Source organism: Gopherus flavomarginatus, chromosome 2, assembly GCF_025201925.1.
Source record: "Gopherus flavomarginatus isolate rGopFla2 chromosome 2, rGopFla2.mat.asm, whole genome shotgun sequence".
Lineage (NCBI taxonomy): Eukaryota > Metazoa > Chordata > Testudines > Testudinidae > Gopherus > Gopherus flavomarginatus.
This window is the reverse complement of record NC_066618.1, coordinates 271,891,321-271,914,616: the sequence shown is the minus strand read 5'-3', so window position 1 is coordinate 271,914,616 and position 23,296 is coordinate 271,891,321. Positions and strand designations below refer to the sequence as shown.

General features: G+C 38.3%; 1 protein-coding gene across 4 annotated transcripts in view; it reads left to right on the top strand.

Moving 5' to 3' along the window:
- The window catches only part of CSMD3 (CUB and Sushi multiple domains 3), a 1,198,342-nt gene that overhangs the window by 985,529 nt on the left and 189,517 nt on the right, over positions 1–23,296 (top strand). For all 4 annotated transcript variants that reach the window (XM_050940462.1, XM_050940461.1, XM_050940464.1 and 1 more), the window contains 6 exons: positions 10,770–10,883; positions 11,521–11,616; positions 12,791–12,994; positions 15,207–15,331; positions 20,028–20,124; positions 20,577–20,681. In XM_050940462.1, the coding sequence (XP_050796419.1) occupies positions 10,770–10,883; positions 11,521–11,616; positions 12,791–12,994; positions 15,207–15,331; positions 20,028–20,124; positions 20,577–20,681 (741 nt within the window). The remainder of the gene's footprint in view (positions 1–10,769; positions 10,884–11,520; positions 11,617–12,790; positions 12,995–15,206; positions 15,332–20,027; positions 20,125–20,576; positions 20,682–23,296) is intronic.

Here is a 23,296-nt window from a genome sequence, read left to right as displayed (position 1 = left end):
AAGGCATAGGTCTGCTTCTCTCCTTTTCCTTTGAATGCTTTTTCAGTGGCACCTTTTGGAGAGAAGGCAACCTTTCTATTCCCATTTCCTCAGCAGCATGACTCAAAACACTCTGCTACACAGTAATGCTTTCTGCTGCTTTTTTTTCCCCAGGTAGTGCTGATACATGCTGAAGAGTAATGGGCTTATTTCAAAACTCAAGTCAAATGTGAAATCAGTCACCAGGGAGGTTTGTGAGGACTGGGGGATGAAGTACCGTAATGTTTAGATAGGTATCTGTGATTATGGATATTTTTTCCTGAACTGATCTTAAACTCTGAACCATTTAAGGTTCACCCATCTCTAGCCCATACGTGGGGAATGGTAGCTGATTGGAAGATCATATGGAGTGAGTGAGAAAGAGCAGATGCTGTAGGCAAATGCTTGAGGAATGATGGATGGATATGAAGAGGAAACTGAAAAATATTTACAAAGAGCGTAGACTGATAAAACATTTGCATTGGTAATGAGAGTCAGCATGTCCTTGGGTATGAAAATATGTGGAAACTGCTACTGAAAATTATATTGGACCCAAAACACTTATATAACCATGAAGCTAGAGATTTAACTTGTGGGGGAAAATAAGGGGAGTAGGCACGTGATTTTTTTTACAAATTCCAAAAAGCAACATTCTTACGTTCCTTCTGAACAAATATTGCTAGTAATAGATATAATTTGGGTTTGGTTTAATAATATTCAAATAATAGACATGCGGGAAAGAAAATAACAGTGAATTACTTAACTAATATCAGCTAGAAACGAAAATACATAAATACCCCCATTTTAATAGAACTGGCATCTTTCCTGTTCTGAAGGAGGTCTTCAACCCTCTAAGCCAGTGGTGAGCAAACTACGGCCCATGGGCCACATCCGGCCCGTGAGCTGTTTTAAGCTGGCCCATGAGCCACATTAGCGGCTCGGCCCCACTCCGATGCTCTCGCCGGGGCACTGGGTCAGAGGCCGCACTGTGTGGCTCAGCTCTGCTCCGACTGAGGCACTGGGTTGGGAGCCGCACCAAGTGGCTTGGTCCCACTCTAGCCATGGTGCTGGGTAGGGGCTGCTCTATAGTTTTTGCCTCCCCAAGCACAGCAGTCAGGTGGCTTTCGGCAGCACACCTGCAGGTGGTCCACTAGTCACGTGGATTTGGTGGCGTTTCTGCAGGTAATCTGCACCCACCGCTGAATTGCTGCTGAAGCAGCCTGACTGCCACCCTCACAGCGACTGGCAGGCCGCCCCCCGCGGCTTGCCGCCGAGGCATGTGCTTGCAATGCTGGTGCCTGGAGCCACCCCTGGCGCTGGGTCGGGGCTGCACCACTCAGCTCCCAGAAGCTGGCATGGCCTCACTCCGGCTCCAATGCACTCCAATGGGAGCTGCAAGGAAGGTGCCTGAGGATGGGGCAGCAAGCAGAGCTATAGAAGGGACATGCCACTGCTTCTGGAAGCTGCTTGAGGTAAGCGCCATTCAGAGCCTGCACCCCCTGAGCCTCTTCCCATGCCCCACACCGCTAACCCCCCTTCTGCTCTCCAAACCCCTCAATCTCAGCCCAGAGCATCCTCCTACACCCCAAACTCCTCATCCCCAACCCCACCCCAGAGCCCACACCCCCTCCCGCACCCCAACCCCAATTTTGTGAGCATTCATGGCCTGCAGTACAATTTCTATTCCCTGATGTAGCTCTCGGGCCAAAAATTAAGTATTAATTTGAAATGGTGAGGGACTCCTCAGAATATCTAATAAGGTCTGGGTATATTACAACTACTACACCTACTGTATGGTTGAATACCTCCAGGTTTTCGTCTGCATTCCAGAGAACTCATTGAATTTTTGGGTCACCATTTCTAGCCTTTGTAAGTTCTTAAAAAAAAACCAAAAAAAAAAAAAAGACTTAGAGACTTTGCCAACAGCTTCATGCACAATTCAGCAATTACCATTGAATCTCTCATGGCTAATGTATACATATAGTTACTTAGGCTATGTTTACACTACAGCAGCACAGCTGCACTCCCATCAGCTTAATAATTCCTGCCTCTGCAAGAGGTGGTAGTTATGTAGGTGGGAGAAGTTCTCCCATCCACATAATACAGTCCATGCTGGCACTTAGGTCACTATAACTTACGTCGCTCCGTGATTTGAAGTGTAGACATAGCATGAATAGTTATGCCAAGTCTGTACATTGCATAGAAGAATTGAAGGTCACTGTAGAAAGTAATAATCATAAAATAACCATGTAGTGTTATCACTGATATATAATATAACCATATAGATGTATCACTTGATTTCCTCCTGGAATAGCTATTACTTGGAGAGGTAAGTACATTAAGCAAAATAGGTATTATGAGTTTGATGGAGCCAGGATTTCCTCTAATGTGTTGTAAGAACCACAGAAGTTATATTATTTTTAAAATCAGATTTGTCAGTGAAAGAATGACTAAAGCATTTTCATATGATTTTTCTAAACCATCCTTGAAACAAACTTCCTGAATCCTTCTATGTAACTTATATAGATTGATGCCTTAGCTGAGGAACCAATGGTTAAGACTAAAATAATCTCCATTGTAGTACCATAGATCTCAATATAGTTACATCAGCAATTAATCTGACACTTTAGATTGTGCAACTTCTGCTGATGTTGGTGAGCACTTACATGAATTATCCTACTGATGTCAATGGAACAACTTATGTAAGTGTTTACCGGCTTGTCCCATTAACATCCCTGGGACAATTTGTGTGAGTGTTCAACTTGAGTAAGAATTGCATAATCTAACCCTTACTGTGATCATCCTTTGACGTAATGTATATGTATAAATGAAGCTCAAACATGATTTTAAAAGGGTTTTTTATATCACTGCACACTTTACTGAATGGTGACTGATATGAATTCATACAAATCGGTTCACTCTCCCTTAGTTTATTTTTTGTCATGTATATGATGCAGTTATTCAGAGTGTCTCTGCAGCTCTAATCAGCGGTATTGCAATAAACATAAATTATACACAACTTATGCGTATCTTTTCACACTGCATTATCAATTATGCTTATATCATCATTGCAGTTTATAAGGGTTTAGTTTTATGGAGTGGGTTAATTCTTTGTTGAGAGAAAAATGATTGTAATCAGAATAAGGGTATTATTTCGTTATCTAATATTATTTAAAATATGTGCATAATGTCTGTTAATTCTTTGAACTAGGAGGGTAAAATAGCAAAAGCAGAAGTAAATCTTTTACTGTACTCTATCCCTACTCTAGGGGCCCAGCAAAATAATAGAGCTTTGCTGAAAATATCCAGCCAAACTGCTGCTTTCTGCTGCTTTTCCCAGGATTTCCTTCCGTCAGCTGTATATTTGTATCTTAAGCTCACCCAAACTCATTATAGTCATCCAGATGCTACAATAATGAGGTTCACATGAGCACCTGGAGAGAGAGAGACATAGGCAGATATGCAGTGTAGTTGTAGCTGTGTCAGTCCAAGAATATAAGAGAGACAAGATGGATGAAATAATATATTTTATTGGACTAACTTCAGTTATGGGAGAGACTTAGAAAGATAGACAGACAGACCTGTTCTCCTTCAAGTGACTGTGCACATATGCATTCCACTGTAGATATCCGTACTCCTGATGTGCTTCATTCGGAGACTTGTGGCAGCAGTACTGGTGGGGAGAGCATATGCCGTGACTGTTTTCATGCTGTGAGCTGAGGCCACAAAGGGCTGAGGTGTTCTGCCTCCCTCTCAGTTCGTTCTTACCTCCTATGGCAAAAGTTGGGCTCCTTATTTCTCCTTGGAGACTCAGTTCTTTCCTCTTCTGAGAGAAAACTTTAGACATTTTTATATAGTTAGTTAGTTGTTTAGTATTTAGTGCTTAGTGTTATTAGGAGTATCTTCCTCTTAAGGGACATTTATTCTGTACTGTTTTATTTTTACTTGCATTGGATATGCAGAAATCCCCTGGATTCCAGAAGTGCACCACTTGTCAAGTGGCTTGGTTTGGTAATGATAGACATTAAAATTGTCTGTTTTGTCTGGAAGAAGGGCCCTCCCAGGCTAAGTGCTCTATTTGCCAAACAAAAAAATAGAGAACTTCATCTGAGGGAGCATATTCTTGAACAGGTGCCTCAGGACTCAGGTGCTTGTGAGTCTAACTTCTTCAACCTAGAGTGCCACCTCCTCCTTGCTCTGGATTTGCCAAGGCAGTATTGGTATGTGAAAATTCAGGAACTCTCCATGCAGCCTCCAATAATCCTTCTTTTAATAGAGGATCTCCTCATTCAAACCCAAGGACAAATCATTCATCCCAATCCCCACACACTGCATTTGACAGTATGGCTTATCAGTAGTTGAGCACAATTTAAATCCTGCTCCCATAAAATCCCCAACTATTTTATTATCTAAGAGAAAGTTACCAAGTGAGGAAGGTTTTCAGTTTGGGCATCACATTCAGGACATCTCAAATTCAGCCATTCAATAAGTTCTTTCAAGGTGCACTTGACCTCTATATCTGTTATACATCCTCCTATTCAAGGTTACCTGGTGTTCTCTCACCCGCATATGGGCAGATTTATGAATGGTACTATCAGAAATTACCCTCTGATCAATGATCTGTTTTCCCCTTTTGATATCAATGTAGTGCTATCCTGGATGGATTTGAGCTACTTGTGACCTGTTCCTTGGCCTCTTTGTCTTATAAGACTGTTGCCTTAGTGGCAATAAAATCTGCTAGGAGAGTATCAAAATTCCAAGCCTGGGTGGTTGATCTTCCTTACGTTGTATTTCATAAGGACAAAATATCATTAAGACCTCATCCAAGATAATTTTAGATTATCTGAATCAAGCAGTACATCTGCCTGTATTTTTTCTCCAGCCTCACTCTCACAAAGATGAGCAGAAACTACATGGAAGTTTGAAGAGATTTGTCTTTCTATATTGACAGAACTAAATGTTGTATATCTTCACTCAGGCTCTTTGTGGCCTTTGCTGAAAAAGTTAATGGGCAACCAGTTACAGCTCAGCAGATCTCTAATGTATTCAAACTTGCAATGAAAATGCAATCTAAAATGTCTACCTAGGATAACATTCATTCATCCAGAGCACAGATTTCATTGCTGGCACTCCTAGGTAACGTAATTGTGTCAGAAATACATAGAGCAGCTACATGGTCATCAGTGCATTATTCACAAAGCACTATGCCATCATCAAAACCTGCAAAGATTGTGCATATTTTGGAAATTTTGTCATCTAGTTCATTTTTCACTAGACTCCAAAGCCCCACCACCATCAATAAACTACTGGGGAATCACCTATGATGGAATGAATATGTGCACAGTCACTTGAAGGAGAACAAAATGGTTACATACCAGTACAGTAACTATTGTTCTTCTTTGAGTGTCCTCTGCATATTCCCCCTCTTGGAATATGGGGCTAAGAATGAGAATATGCAGAGTCCATCTCAAACAAAAAAAAACCTGCTACATTTGAAGGGAACTCCTGTCTTTGAGGCAATAGATTAGACAATGTGGCAATTATAATGTAAATTCCCAAATGAAGTGCTTTAACTCTCAGTTGTTAAACTCGTGGAAAGATGGGGACCTTAAATAAAGGTTTCATTGAATTTATTTTGCCATTTTTACTTCATTGTTACACTTGGGAGAGAGAGAATAACAACAAATCAAATAATGAAAGCACAGGAACGACTTGCTGCTCACCAAGCACTAGGGAATGTAGTGCAATTTCCCTCCCCCACACAACTTTAGTCCAGATTGAAATAATCTTTTGTAGATATACATTTACTAGATAAATTGAACCTTAAATGAAAAAGACATATTTAAAATACCATAGAACAGTTTTAAACACACACACACACACACACACACACACATGCTGCATTGTGAGTGGAAATAAATCTGTGACTTAATCTTAGTTCTTTTGCCTCTTTACTCCTAGTGCGTGATGAACGAATCATTGCTATGCTGATGATTGAGAGTGGCACAATGTTTAATACTAGCCTCTTTTGTGAACACTCTCTATATTCGGAGACTGGGTGTAGCAAGAGTGGGAGTGCTACTATTATACGCACTGGCATTTTTATCTGTATGTTGTCCAGTCTTGCTCAGGACAAGCCTAGATGAAACAGAGTAAAAATAATGGTGAATAGTGATGCTTTTTCTATAATTTACTCTCATCACTGCTAGTACCAGTGGAGCTGCATAGGGGTGGTAGTGCAGTCATGGGAAATCTGCCCCCCCAAAAGACTTAAATTCTAAGGTAAAATAAGTGATTATTTCTAAGGGAAATACACCAAAGGTATGCAGTACTTTAGATAAGTCTTGTACCTTTGATAGTTTTTCATGGGGAGAAAAAAGGTTAGAATAGAGAAACATTACTATGGTCCATATTGACAGTAAATGAAAAGGTTCTATAATTTTGTAAAAAAAAAAAAAAATCTGTCAGTAGGTTTTGTAGAACTTCGCTTTTTGATGCCTCTGTGATACTTTCCATCTGAAATCTGTTTACATAAGATTTAATTTGTATTAATTAATTTCATCTTTTGTAAAACAGCAATTACCACAGATGCTATGATTTGGTAAGGATTTTCTTTGAAGTTTTGGTATTATCCTCTGAGGCATGCAGATGCTTAAGGCAAAGCTAAAGGCAACAAGATTCCTGAAATACTTATCAAGTGTTGAAATAGAATATCACCTGTTTTTGAACTGATCTCAATATACAGTGTAATAATTTTTGTAAATATTTTACAATAGTCAGTTAAAATGGATTTATATGAGAGCAATTCATGCATTCTATTGTTGACAATTTCTCAACTGTTGTTCTGTCAGTAGCAATCATATATGTGTTCACTGCTGTCAGAGAATGCTTATAAAATCTGTGTATTTAAGGCAAAATCCTGTCATCACTCCATATGTGGAATTGCTATGGAAGTCATGGGGAATTTTGTACTTCGATCATAGCAGAATGTGACTCTTGATCTACTACAAAATCTAAGATCTGAGAAAAGTACCAAAGTTAGTGAATTACATAACAGAAGCCATTAGCTCTATAATCTTTGTCAGCTTCTGTACAAATACCAAAATAACATACAGTAGGGACAGCTAACCATTCTTCTTTTACTAATAGGCAAATTATATTCTCTGTCTCTTGTAGAGAGAGAACCTGCTCAGACTGGTATTATCTTATCTACTGATAAACGATAAAATAGAATTTTTAAACCACTGTACGCTAGTTCAATTTTTTAGCAGGCTGAAGTTTTGTATCTGCCTTTCATCCTCCCTCCAGGCCTTTTTTTCCCATATTTTGAACATTGTCTTTATTCTTTTTCTTGAATTGTAGAAACTCCAAATTGCTATAATTGAGATTCTGTTACAGTGTTTGATATTTTTAAGTGCCTTTAGTTCTTTTGAAGGTGCAAATTTAAAAACATTGAGCAGTGAAACTGTTTATTCACGGTACATGAATAACATAAGCAGTGGTAGCATTAGCTGCCCCACACAATCCTACCTATGTTCCTCTGCATTTTTGCTTGTTTGCAAGATTGAATTTCCTGTAGGAATGAACGGGTAATTCGAACTCTATATTCATTAGCTCTTTGATCTTTGTGATGCTGTTTACAGACCCTACACAGAGACTAGGGGAGTGAAGGAATGATACCGGACCAGGTCAGCCCTGTCCCTCAGCAGTTGCAGAGTATGCTCCAGAAGGAGGAGCTGCTCAAAAGGGTGCTTTGGCAGTCAAGCAGGGGGCAGAATGAAGGAGAGGCTATCTGAAGGGTGGAAGCCAGTTTGCAGCTTTTGGGGACAAAGTCATTCACAGAAGAGGGTGTGGGCTGTGAGTAAGACCAGTTGGGAAGGTAGGGGGATGTCTTTTTCCATCCCCTACTCCCTGTTGAGGGGAAATAATTGAGTGCAGGAGAGTGCTCAGTGAACTACCTGCGCTGCTGGGACTGATTGGCGACTCCTGCTGTAACACCCCAAACCAAAGAGAGTGTGAGGAGGCAGGAAGCAGCCCCGGGGAGGCTGGTCAAGTGACTGAGACACTTTGTGCCTTTCCTCTTTGAGCCCTGGGCCAAGACCCAGCAGAAAGGAAGGGTCCAGTCCCCCTGCTTTCTCAGGTCCATCCATCTGGGGGGAACTCTGGAGCATCAGGGAATTGGTGGACCATAGCCTATCCACTGAACCTTCTGGCCTCTGAGTGAAACCCACTATTGGGTGGAAGGACCATTGAGTCACAACCTGCCCATTCGGCCTGCTGGCCTCTGAGGGAAAATCCTATGCTATGGTCTTTCTCTTAAGGTTGCTCAACAAGTGGTTAGTCAGGTTGGCAGTTTTGTGTCTGTATCTAGGGCCAGAGTAAGACCAACAAATCATTTCATTTCCTGTCAGTGTATTTTTAGTGCAACAGTCAACATGATTTGTATGGCTGTTGTCATAAACAGATAGCTAAAGGTTAATGTCTCTTTCACCTATAAAAGGATTAACAAACAGTAACCTGAAACACCTGACCAGAGGACCAATCAGGAAACAAGACTTTTTCAAATCTGGGTGGAGGGAAGTTTTGGGTGTGAGTCCTTTGTTCTTGGTCTCTTCTCTTTTCTCGGCTCTGAGAGTGACCATAGGAATCTCCAGGCTTTCTAATCTTCTGTTTCCAAGTTGTAAGTACAAGGATAGTAAGACAATAGATTGATATTGGTTTTTTTTTGTATTTACATGTGTGCAGTTGCTGGAGTGTATTCTTTTTGGATAAGGCTGTTTATTCATTTTTCTTTTAAGCAATTGACCCTGTATATTGTCACCTTGATACAGAGACCCTTTTATGTCCTTTTTCATTCTTTTTATATAAAGCTTTCTTTTTAAGACCTGTTGGAGTTTTTCTTTAGTGGGAACTCCAGGGAACTGAGTCTGCAGCTCACCAGGGAATTGGTGGGAGGAAGAAGTCAGGGGGAAAAATCTCTTTGTGTTAGATTTACTAAGCCTGACTTTGCATATCCTCGGGGTGAGGGGAGAGAGAGATTTGATCTCTCGGTACTTGTGTTTCAAGGACTGGAAGCAGGAAGTATCCTAGAGTGCCCAGGGTGGGAGAATCTGGGAGGAGGTAATGGGGAAGGGAAGTGGGTTATTTCCCTTTGTAGTGAGACTCAGAGCATCTGAGTCTTGGGGTCCCCCAGGGAAGGTTTTGGGGAGACCAGAGTGAGCTAGACACTAAAATTTCTGGCTGGTGGCAGCGATATCAGATCCAAGCTGGTAATTAAGCTTTGGAGGTCTCATGCTAGCTTCTCATGTTCTGAACTCTAAGGTTCAGATCTGAGTAGGAGAGTTATGACAGCTGTACACTGCACACTATTGGCAGCAGCATGTAGGGTAAGTATAACAACACACCACAGTGAAAAGCAGCTCTCTGCACTGGGGAAATGATCCAGCAGCAGGGAGTTGACAGACTTTCCCTGCTGCCGCCCAGCCGCAAGAGCCTTTCCCCATTGCTGGAGCCTTTTGTTGCAGGAGTAAGGAGGCAGCAGGACACTACACTGATAAAAATTGTAGTGTAGATAGGGGAAGCACTGCTTGGGCATGTACATACTCTAAGGGTTCTGATGTGTTTACTCATCTAAACCAGGCCTCACTGTCTACACTGGTATTTGTACCTGCGCGAGGGTGGCATGCAATATCTGTACTCTACACTCTGCCAGAAGAAGTATGCTGTGTAGACGTGTCCTGTGTCCTGCAGGGGCTTCTAAACACTGCATGTCTACACTAGAACTAGAGATGTTAATTGCAGTTTGAGGAAACATACCCACTCCAGCTCTGTTATATCTAGCACACTAACAATACAAGTGTAGCTATGATGGCACTAGCAGTGAGAGTAGTTTGCCACTCAAAGTATGATCCCATCTGAGATCATAGGTCTGTACATGGGATGGGTAGCCCCTCTTGCAGCTCACGCCATCATAGCTACGCTTCAGTTTTTAGTGTAAAAGCTCAGTCATAGCTAGCATGGATATGACTCCTTGAATTCAAATTTACACTTTCCAGTTCTAATGTAGAGGTACTCAGTGGTGCAGAGATCCTCCTTTAAATTAAGGAATTAAATAATCCCCTGACATATTATTATTATTATTAGTAGTAGTATTCTTAGTATTTATTTATTAAACAATAATAATTAATAACAAAGTTTTGTGCTTTAGAATGTAGACACCAGGAAATGTTTTCTTTGAATGTCGTTGCTTCCTCATTCTACACTACAAAGTGAAAAGATGGACTAGATTTTAAGGTGAAGTTCTGAAGAAAAAATAAAGCATACCAAAATAAATGAAACTTCCTAAAGGCCTATCAGATTAAGAGAAAAACAAAAAATAACAACAACCCAGGAAGGAGTTGCAAAAAATGATAGTGTAACAAGAAGGATATTGCATCAAACATTTGGCAAAAAAGCTATTTCAGCTGCAGAATAATTATGATTTTTCTCTTATGATTAAAATGTTTATAAAAATGAATTTGTGATATCTCTAGATATGCTTTTTTTAATTATACAGGATTAGACATTTTTATATAAGTTTAATTTTGTCACGACATTGATCAGAAAAATTAACCAATAAGTACTGGTCCTCTTCAATAAAATAAAAAAACTATGGCATTAGCATATGTTCTGGTCCCTCTCTTTCTCTTTCCCTGTTATGTTTTGGTTTTTGTAATCAATTTCTCTTGCTTTTTCTCATTCCTGTTGTCCAGTGGTGTTTGGCCAGTTTGTATTTTTCCAGACATCGCTCCATGATGTGGTTGAGGTGTATGATGGCCCAACACAGCAATCGTCTTTATTATCCTCCCTCTCAGGATCCCATTCAGGTATTCTTTAATGGAACTGTCATGCATCAATTATTTACTCAAAAGTGATTTAGGCTGTCAATGTAGCAAAAGATGAAACTACTGTCATCTTTTCTTAGAAATAAATTTCTTTAAAAATATAATATGAACATTTTGAAAAGAAGCAATCAATCAGTAGTGATTCAAAACAGTTTGGGCTGATAAAAAGAATGAAGACTAAATTTAATCTGCAGTTTTCTTGGATTTTTCTGGTAATATTTAACTATCGCAGTTACTTTTTTTGTTTTATTCATTTTGTATTTTCTGTCAAAATTATTTGTTTGTTTTTCAATGTACTATATAAAATGTGATATTAAAATACTTAAAAGTGATAGTAGAGAATATGTAGCACAATTATAATTTGAGTAGATTATGTGCATGTCAGTAGGGTTTTAAAGATTTAGAGACTTGATTTTAAATCAGAAGGAATACCACTAATGTGAGATAAGAATCAGGCTCTAACTCTTACAGGAATGCAAGACAAACAATGTTAGACTAATAGTAAAGTTTATAATATGTGTCTCATACATTAAATTTATGCAGAGTACATTTTGTGGTTGTTGAGGCTTAGTTACTGAAAATTGTTTATGATAATTTACTGTTTGTTTTGTTTGAGTAGGCGAATCCCTTCCACTGAGCTCAGGTAATCAAATCACAATTAGATTTACTTCAGTGGGTCCAGTAACAGCTAAAGGTTTTCACTTTGTATATCAAGGTAAGTAACAGAATAACTTGGAAAAATGCTTCAATTAATTCTGTGCATTAATCCCTCCATATTTTCTTTATAAATGAATTATACTAATATTTTAAGTTTTATTTTGACAAATATATTTGGTTAAACAGAGAAATCACTAGGGATGAGCAGGCGTGGAATGTAGTGGAAAATATTAAACTGCTGTAAATGTATAATTTCTCTCCATTTTTGTACTTAAACAATTCTTTTATTTGTTATTGGCATCCTCAGTTATACACCTCTATCCTCATATAAAGTGACCCGATATAACACAAATTCAAATATAACGCTGTAAAGCAGTGTTCCAGGGGGGCGAGGCCGCGCACTAGGGCGGATCAAAGCAAGTTTGATATAATGCGGTTTCACCTATAATGTGGTAAAATTTTTTGGCTCCTGAGGACAGCGTTATATAGGAGTAGAGGTGTACATGATTTTAAATATTCTTAAAAAAATAAAATCAGATATTTGAGAAGCATAAGAAAGGTTTCCAGATTTGAGAAATCAGTTATGAAACCAATTTTTGTTAATCTGACTGACTAATTTTCAGTCCAGCCTGCTGCTCAAACTGATTTATCCTTCTGTATAAATATGGGTGACGGAAATGGTAATAGTATTACCCTAAGCTGAATCAGTACACTTGCTATTACTAAGGTGCTTCAGTTGATTTACATTATTCATCTTTTTAAGGATCAGACACTGCAATTGTTACGTCAACACTTGTTCCTCTAGTTCATTCTTTCAGATAATTTGAATCCCTTCCTGACCAGCAGAACTCACAATTTTAAACCTGTAGCCACTAAATGCAAACATCTAACCAACAAATCAATACTGTTTTGAAACTGTATATTAGTTGAATATTTCATAACGAAGTATACAATTTCAGTGCCATTTTAGGAAGGTCATAGAATGGATACTATAATGTAGTTTTAAACCTGCAAAGAATATGAATATTTATACTCATCTGAATAGTAATTGCATTTAGATAGATTTAGACACATGGAATCCTTATTTTTAAAGATTCATTTGGGGATTATGCAAATCTTCTTAACTGACAACACAACTGAATGTTTTTCAAGTAATTTTAGACATCTGTATTTGAAAATCTCTGTGTACCAAATATAAAATTAAGAATTCACAATCATTTTCATGTATGCAGCTGTTCCAAGAACAAGTGCAACACAGTGCAGCTCTGTGCCTGAACCAAGATTTGGAAAAAGGATTGGAAATGAATTTGCAGTTGGTTCGTTGGTTCTTTTTGAGTGTAATCCAGGATACATCCTTTATGGATCAATAGCTATTAGATGTGATTCAGTACCAAATGCTTTGGCACAGTGGAATGATTCCCTCCCTACATGTGTCGGTGAGTAAAGGGTACATTTTTGTATCCGTCTAATTATTTCCTACAATGAAGAATGTTACCTTAAGTCTGAATCCACTACTTTCTTCCATCCTCTACCTTCTTACTGCTTATTTTTGTTCTGATTTTCTGGCTTGTACTCATACCATACCTACCCAATACCATGAACACAGAGAGTATGTCAGAAGGGCTCTCATTCAGCAAAGTAATATGTTAACACAATATTAACTTAGCCTAAATGAGGTCTTGAATCCTTCACTTTTCATCTTCACTTTCTAGCCTAACCTTGCTTTGACATTCCAGTAGCTACATGACAGTACATATCCTGCAGCTATAAATTATATATATATATCAGCTTCTTTTAGACTTACATCAATGTCAGTCCATGACTACTCATTAATCAAGATTCAGAAGTTGCCCTGACTTCCTGCAAGACTAAAATGCTCTCACACTTGGGAACTCTGACAAGATGTTGTACGCTGTTTCCAAAAGAACTACTTTATTAAGGACTTAGAAGTAGTTACACTGACGTAGTAGGGCAGAAAGAATGCATTTTTTCCAGGTTAAAAAGTGCATTTGGTACATTTGGTCTAACTCTAGACAGTTACAGGGATTTACAGGGATATTTGGTCTAACTCTCAACAGATTCTCAACTGGCATAAAACAGTATAAAACCATTGACATCCATAGACCTATGCACATTTTCAGTAACAGAAGAGCTGACCCATTGGACCCAATTGAGCATTGCAGATTGCAATTTTTTCTTTTTTTTTTCTTAGATTACATATTTACTTTGATTTTCATATAGAATAAACTCAATTGGTGACAGTGTTGTTTTTGGTCACTGGTTGCAATATTCTATTGCTGTATTAATGCACCATTTAGATATGTGAAAGAGAGCGCTGTCTGACTTTAAGCAACTTGAAATGAGAAAGAGTTACAGGCCAAAAGTATCAATGACTCTTCATGTGCACACATCAGTGTGCCAGTAAAGGTCATAAAATATGTATGAGCTGAAAATTGCATTGAACTAAATCGGTTTAATAATTGAAGTGCTAGACATGACCATATTAAATTGCCTTAAATCTCTAGTGAATGCTCCAATGTTTCCTTACAGATATCAGACATCAATCATTTTGTCTGCTCCTGCTTTTACCAGTAATTATTTAAACAGTTTAAGTGACACTGACCTTTAGTTTATCAATGTAGTGTCCGACAGATTATATCAATTATGTGCAGTAAAAAATATAGGTAATGTATTCATTACTGAGATAAATTGTGTTCTTCTACATTTTCTCTAAATTCTCAACTTTGTATCTAATGAAATCAGCTCAAGGAGTTGATAATGTTACACAAGAATAATGTATTGGCTTCTAATGGTAAAGATAAAACATCTTGTCAATCTTTTCTTCAAGCTATTAAAAAACCAGCAGAATACCTGTATCTAGATTAAGCTGTAACATTCTTTTATTTGCTCTTGTTAGAGCATCAAGTGACCTGAGCAATGTTTTCATTCATACTGAGCATCAAGATCCAATAGTTTGCACTGCTGAATTCTTGTGACTTACTTATTTTATTATTTTATTTACCTTTGGGACTGGGTATTATATGTGCTATCTTGCAAACACATGAGTTTCTTTACTAACATAAGTTCTTTACTAACTTCATGGCCTTCAATGAGATTACTCACATAAGCAAATGTGGTAGCTTGGGAGTTGGAATAGAAGCCCTCCAGTATTAGAATTAAATTAGTTACTGAGGCAACAAAGTAGCAGCATTGATCAAAACCTCTTTTTTATGCCATGTGCTTTCCCCTTATATATTTAGATCACATATAACTATTTAAAGTTCATTATTAAAGAGTAACAATACTTATTTTATTTTTCTAAGATTAGTAGGACACATTCAAACTGATTTCACTTTGTTAAAATTCAAATGACCACGTCTGAGGGATATTAAAATGATTTTGTCTGGTAGATAGCTACCCTGTTTTAAATTTTCCTTTATTCTTTTCAATTAATATAAAAATAGAATTTGAAGTATAAGGAAGTATAATTTTCCTGAGGCCAACATGAATTTCAAAATATAGTATCACTTTACAAGAGTTTGCATCTTTAGTATACTGATCATTGGGTTAGCTTTTATTACATCTTTTCTCAGTTCTAAAGAAGTGCTGTGTCAGACTTCTTTTTTTGCTCGATGTATTTCCTTCCAGTACCTTGTGGTGGAATTTTAACTAAGCGCAAAGGGACCATTTTGTCTCCTGGTTACCCTGAGCCTTATGACAACAATCTGAATTGTGTGTGGAAGATCACAGTGCCTGAGGGAGCTGGAATTCAAGTAAGAATATATATAATTTCCTTGTTATCATCATAGGTTTAAAGCTGATCTTTGCAGAGATGACAGCATGGAAATATAATTGATTCATAAACATTTTACTAAGCAATTAACAATTGTCACAATGGAATTTGTTACACAATTCTTTAAATATGGGCGGTGGAGGAACCTGAAAAGATATATCTACACCCTTTTCCCAAAAGAACCCATTGCTGGAACATTTATGATTGGCAATATGTTATTTCAGTAAGTCAAAATGATTTGTTGCAGACTGTAGAAAATGAAATTGTGTTTTACAAATATAACTAAATTCCCATGTGAGTAAAAAATATCTGGATTACATTCTCAAGTGGGTTATGCAGATTTTCCTTTAAAAAGTCTCTCTGTTGGGGGGGATATATTTATAAACTTACCACAATATGGGTCTGAGCCAAAGGCTGTTGAAATTAATGAAAAATTCTTATGCCTGTAACCTGGGCAGTGGGGCTTGGGCTTTGGCCTTCTTGCCTGGGGTGGCAGGTCTCGGGCTTCAGTCCAGTGTCCTGGGCTCGTGCACTAATTTTTTGTCATCAGAAGGGAGTCGCAGAACAGTGAAGTCTGAGAACCCCTAAATTAATGACTAATATAGAAAAAGCCAAATATGAGCCTATTTATTGTGTCCTATAATTCAAGAGCAAAGAACACAAATTAGATGTAAAAGCAACATGTTTAATATGTACAAGAGAGAGCTAAAAAGCAAGTTCATAATTAAGGAGGCAATTCTCTTTTTAAGATTTTAAAAAAAGGAATAAACTATTGTATGAATAATAATAGTGTCACTAGTGTACAAGCTAATTATTGGATCTCCAGCTACTTGACTAGAAAAAAATCTGTCTGTACTTGGTAGAAGAATATAGGAATTACCATATCAGATCAGATCGGTACCCCATCTAGTCTAATATCCTGTCTGTGAGAGTCAGGGGAGGCATGACCATTTGTAACCATGGAAGGCTTCCCTACTGCCCCCTTGTAGTTTTTCCTGCCATTCAGGACTGGAGTGATGTTTTATAAATCCTCTCATTAAGTGAGCTGGAGCTAATAGGTTTTGCTACCCCTTGTGTCTGACTATGATCAGGAAAGGGCTGAATGCCTACAAGAGGATGTTGCATAAAGCTGGATGAAACTTGGAATTTCCATTCAATGGGAAATTCTAACATTTTGAAAACATTTTTGTTCTAATTCAGGAAGGCAGGGATATCCCAATGGGTTCCCACATGTTGGGGAAGCCTGGGGAGTCATAGTCAGCTCTGGGAGTCTTGAAATCCTGAGAGCTCCAGTTCAAACTGGGGCTTTTAGGGTTTCCAGGGCTGTCAGGCTCCCTGCTGTATAGCAAGGGGCATAGAAACCCTGAAGGCTCTGTCTCAAGCTGGGGATCTCAGAGCTTTCATTCTGGTTCTGTGACAGGGAGCCTAGAAGCGCTGGGGTCTCCAGCTCCAGGGTAACCTGTATGGCAGGGCTGCCACGGAATTGGCCAAGCCTGGAAGCCCAGGTTCCTCAGCAGCTTGGTATATTAGTGGGCAGGAAACCAGGGAGTTGAGATCCTGCCTGTCTTTTGGTGAAAGTTTGTTCAAAGGTTTTGACAAGATTGATATTAAAAAAAAAGATTTCTCAAAAAATTTCCAACCAGCTCAAAGTGTACACCTTAGAAGAGTGAGGTATCTTTAGAGGAGGTTTTGGAACAAATTGATAAATCATGCTTCACCAATCTATTAGAATTCTTTGAGGGGATCAACAAACATATGGACCAAGACCATCCAGTGGATATATCAGAGGGGTAGCCGTGTTAGTCTGGATCTGTAAAAGCAGCAAAGAATCCTGTGGCACCTTATAGACTAACAGACATTTTGGAGCATGAGCTTTCGTGGGTGAATACCCACTTCGTCAGATACATGTAGTGGAAATTCCAGGGGCAGGTATATATATGTAAGGAAGCTAGAGATAATGAGGTTAGTTCAATCAGGGAGGATGAGGCCCTGTTCTAGCAGCTGAGGTGTGAAAACCAAAGGAAGGAGAAACTGCTTTTGTAGTTGCCAAGCCATTGACAGTCTTTGTTTAATCCTGAGCTGATGATGTCAAATTTGCAGATGAACTGAAGCTCAGCAGTTTCTCTTTGAAGTCTGGTCCTGAAGTTTTTTTGCTGCAGGATGGCCATCTTAAGGTCTGCTATAGTGTAGCCAGGGAGGTTGAAGTATTCTCCTACAGGTTTTTGTATATTGCCATTCCTAATATCTGATTTGTATCCATTTATCCTTTTCCATAGAGACTGTCCAGTTTGGCCGATGTACATAACAGAGGGGCAAGGCTGGCATATGATGGCATATATTACATTGGTGGACCTGCAAGTGAATGAACCGGTGATGGTGTGGGTGATCTGGTTAGGTCCTGTGATGGTGTCGCTGGTGTAGATATGTGGACAGAGTTGGCATCGAGGTTTGTTGCATGGATTGGTTCCTGAGCTAGAGTTACCATGGTGCGATGTGCAGTTACTGGTGAGAATATGTTTCAGGTTGGCAGGTTGTCTGTAGGTGAGGACTGGCCTGCCACCCAAGGCCTGTGAAAGTGTGGGATCATTGTCCAGGATGGGTTGCAGATCCCTGATGATGCGCTGGAGGGGTTTTAGCTGGGGACTGTATGTGATGGCCAGTGGAGTCCTGTTGATTTCTTTTTTGGGTTTGTCTTGCAGTAGGAGGCTTCTGGGTACACGTCTGGCTCTGTTGATCTGTTTCCTTATTTCCTTGTGCGGGTATTGTAGTTTTGAGAATGCTTGGTGGTGATTTTGTTAGTGTTGGTCTCTGTCTGAGGGGTAGAGCAGATGCAGTTGTACCTCAGTGCTTGGCTGTAGACAATGGATCGTGTGATGTGCCCAGGATGGAAGCTGGAGGCATGAAGGTAGGCATAGCGGTCGGTAGGTTTTAAGCTCATGCTCTAAAACATCTGTTAGTCTATAAGGTGCCACAGGATTCTCCAGTGGATATAGTGTACTTAGATTTTCAGAAAGCCTTTGACAAGGTCCCTCATCGAAGGCTCTTATGCATCTTAAGCTGCCATGGGATAAGAGGGAAGGTGCTGTCATGGATTGGTAACTGGCTAAAAGATAGGAAACAAAGGGCAGGTATAAATGGTCAGTTTTCAGAATGAAGAGAGGTAAATAGTGGTGTCCCCCAGGGGTCTGTTCTGGGACCAGTTGTATTCAACATATTAATAAATGATCTGGAAAAAGGGTAAGCAGTGAGGTGGCAAAAATTGCAGATGATACAAAATTACTAAAGATAGTTAAGACCCAGGCAGACTGCAAAGAGCTGCAAAAGGATCTCTCAGAACTGGGTGACTGGGAAACAAAATGGCAGATGAAATTTAATTTTGATAAATACAAAGTAATGGACATTGGAAAACATAATCCCAACTATACATATAAAATGATGGGGTGTAAATTAGCTGTTATCACTCAGGAAGGAGATCTTGGAGTCATTGTGGATAGTTCTCTGAAAACATCCAAACAATGTGCAGCTGCAGTAAAAAAAGGGAAATAGAATGCTGGGAATAATTAAGAAAGTGATACATAATAGCACAGAAAATACTATGTTGCCTCTATATACATCCGTAGTACACCCACATCTGGAATACTGTGTGCAAATGTGGTCGCCCCATCTCAAAAAAGATATATTGGAATTGGAAAAAAGTTAAGGAAAAAGGCAACAAAAATAGTGAGAGTATGCGACAGCTTCCATATGAGGAGAGGTTAATAAGACTGGGACTTTTCAGCTTGGAAAAGAGATCGCTAAGGGGAGATCTGATTGAGGTCTATAAAATCATGACTGATATAGAGAAAGTAGATAAGTAAGTGTTGTTTACTACTTCTCATAACACAAAAACTAGGAGTCACCAAATGAAATTAATAGGCAGTTGGTTTAAAACAAATAAAAGGAAGTATTTCTTCACACAACACATAGTCAACCTGGGGGACTCCTTGCCAGAGGATGTTGTGAAGGCCAACACCATAACAACCTGTGGAACTCCTTGCCAGAGTACGTTGTGAAGGTGAAGGTGAAGACCATAACCATTCAAAAAACAATTCGATAAATTCATGGAGGATAGGTCCATCAATGGTTATTAGCCAGGATAGGCAGAAATGGTGTCCCTAGCCTCTGTTTGCCAGAAGCTGGGAATGAGCTACAGGGGATGGATCACTTGATGATTCCCTGTTCTGTTCATTCCCTCTGGGGCACCTGACACTGGCCACTGTGGGAAGACAGGATACTTGGCTAGATGGTCCTTTGGTCTGACCCATTAGGGCCGTTCTTATGTTCTTATATACATCTTTATATGCCTGAATCTCTTTATAAATCTAGCCTTTTGTTCCATTTTTCCCCCTCAATGGTCTTTAAATATCATCCATCGAGCCATATCCTGTCCTCAGTTAGCACACAAGGCTCTGTGGTTCCTTTCTGAGGCAACATATTGTCCTAGCTAATGGTCACAAAATTTATGTCAGAATCAGAAATTTGAAAAACCATGATACAAAATATTTTTTACTTGCTTCAGGAGCTGGGGGTTTCTACTCCCAATAAAGAGCACAGCTTTATATAACTTTTGCATGATTCAAATTGACAGCTTCTAACTAAATTGAATCATACTCTGCGCCTTCCATTTTCATTCGTAGGTGCAGGTTGTGAGTTTTGCCACAGAGCACAATTGGGACTCTTTGGATTTTTATGATGGTGCTGACAACAATGCTCCAAGGCTTGGAAGTTATTCTGGTGAGTGAGTTAAGAAAGTGTATACTAAGTAAATTATAGATGCAGCTCTTTATTGTAAACCCAAGGCTCTTTATAGTTCTTTTCTGTGTTTCTTCTGAAGGTAACAGTTCACACTTGTTACAGCCTTTGTTCCAGCCAACAGGGCCTTGAATCGTAATGCTGAAAACTTGAAAGATTTTTTAAAAGAATATTATGAATGTAATTTAGAGAGCCTCAAACTACATGCAACATTCCCATGGATGTCATCTCCTGTTGCTATAATGATTCAGTGGTTTTATGCATATAGAAAAATAATGGCCTTAGGTTCCAAAAACACACTCCTGCTGCGGTGAACTTCTGTGCCTTTTTTATGTGGATTTTTCTGGAGGAATATCATATAGCAACTTATGAATAACTCTGGATTTCAGCTTTTAAGCATAGTCATAATGGAATATTTTACTTTCTCTTTTCAGGAACTACAATTCCTGCACTGCTCAACAGCACATCTAACAACTTACACCTAAACTTTCAGTCTGATATTAGTGTTTCAGCTGCTGGCTTTCATCTTGAATATACAGGTAATGCCCATACAATAGATTAATTCAAATAGTTTGTTGAAAGTTGTTATTTTTCAGACATACATGTATGCTGTGAAGGGGTAAAGTTCAACCTATTGCACACAACGAACCAATCACTGATACCTTTGAAGTCAGCGGCAACCTTTGATTCCAATGGAAACAAGACTAGACCTACAGTCTTTGTCACTGGGAGTAGCATGTCTAATTCACTTTGCACTCCTCTTATGTTTTCCCATGTGTGAATGCTTTTCTGATTACACCATTGTGAGGAATAAATGCAGGTAAATTTTTGTACACAACACCTGCACAAAATTTTGAGTCCATTACCCAAGGCAAAAGAGACAAAGATTAAGTACTTTTTGTGCATATTGTTATTACAGTAATTATAATAACCGTGTATTATTGGACTAATTCAGAATATTTACTTAGACACTGCCAATAATTTTAAATATATATTTTAAAATGTATTATTTGATATAGCGACAAAAACTTTCCGTTATGTAGATCTGATAAGACAACATTCATTTCTGAAATAATGTAGCCAAAGCACACTAATCTGTTGTATGATTCCACAACTAGTCAGTGCTGTAATTACCTAATCAAATACACAACATTCATTTAAAATAAGTTTTTTTCACATGAAAGAGAAAACCTATGTAGTTATAGACCATCTCTCAAAAAAGCATCTTCAGTGATTGTGGAAAGCCAGAATGTCCTTTGCAAAATGAAGTGCTCTTGCCCTGAAGATAAGTGCTGTTAATATGGTTATTTTGTTATAATAGTGACTTGTACTACACTCTCTGCTAATTAAGAACCATGGCTACCTTCATCACCTTCTGCTCCAAGTGTAAAGTATACTTCTTCGATCTTGCCTTGTCTAATATAAACACCTGTCAAAGTGTATATATAATTTAGTATAAAACCCAAACAAACAAACAAAAAAACTGCACCAAAACAAAACACTTCATTGAACACATATTTTCCCTGGGGAAAAGATGAAAGAAATTAAAAGCCACATATGGCAGATGTTAGTCATGTTGCTTAATGAACTTTTGGAAAGAGTTCAGATATGATGATGAGGATGGTATAAGAACTTGAACAGAATAGAAGAGAATTATCTGAAAAATTCTCATTGTTGATGACTGTAGTAATAATACAAATGTCTTCTCATTTCTACTTATTTATAACAATAATTATTACCATATTTTATGATTAAACTGGATTGTCTCAGCCAGTCCTCGTGAGGAATTCTGACAGTAACTGGTAGAGTTCTTTACATTTTTCCTAGGTGCACAATTCCATGTGCAGTAATTGGTTCTGTTGACTGATATGTGTATTACTGATCTTCTGAGCAGTTTTACAGTATGCAAATCCCGTACTTCGATTGTTTGACAGTCTATATTAATTAGTCAGAAAGCAGGGTCTTGCACAATCGTTACATGGTCATTTCTCTATAACTGTACACTTGATGTTGATTACTGTAATTCTTCTGATCTGGTTAGATTCTGTACTCAGAATTTTCCAGCTGTTTTCCTTTTGAAAGGGTACCACCTCAGCTTCTCACATGTACAGAGTGATGAAGAAAAAACTCCAGAATATAAGAGCATTGCCAATAAAAAGGGTTATTGGGAAAGATGCATATGAAGGAGGGAGACTGGGAAATAAAGAAGTAGAAAAGGAGGGTAAAATGTTAGCATAATATTAACCTGTGACAGCCGTCTCTTAATGCTGCAGTAAGTGTTTCCTGGGCTAAGAAACTCTGAATCCAAAATACCTGGGGAGCATTAGTATCCATATATATTCAGCCCAAGAAAGGGTTATCACCTTGTAAAAAATTGCTAGCTGTGCTGTACCCACTCTTACCTTTGGACAGTAAACTATTCAAGATCTTCTTTACTATTTGTTTTGATTAGCATTTTTTGCCTGTTATAAAGTGACACTTTATAAAAGGATAAACATACATACATACATGTTGTTTTTGTATATAAGAATTAGAGGTCATGGTCATCATTCTTGTTTAAAGGGGTGAATTTAATCTAAATCTCAATAAAGACTTACAGGATGTGAATATAATTTACATGCTTTTTGACCGAAAACACAGTTTCACGAACTTTAGATCTTGTTGAATTAATTTTATGTCATTCTTTGATTAAATTAGAAGTTTAACACGGTAAGTGTATTGACATAATATATTTAGTCATCTGCAAACTGATTGACTTAGTACCACATGACATTCTGAATAAAGAAGTACTATATACATTCAATATTTTATGTATTAAAGGATTAACAAGTGGCTAATCGATTGATCTCATAATATAATTCTTAATGGACAAGCATAGGTGTAGTAAAGACTGAAAAATATTTGTGCTCCACCCAATGTTATTTAGTATTTTTATTGATAATATAGAAGAAAACATGAAATCATTGCCGATTAATTTTGCAGGTGACACAAAGATTAATGTAGTAGTAAATTAAAATGTGGATAGGTCAGTTCTAGAGATCTATCTGGAGAGTTTGGTGAGTGAGACACAATTGTACATTTGTTTTAACAGAGCCAAAAGGCAAAGTCATATATCTAGAAACAAAGAACATAACCACACTTTTGGGCGGGGGGG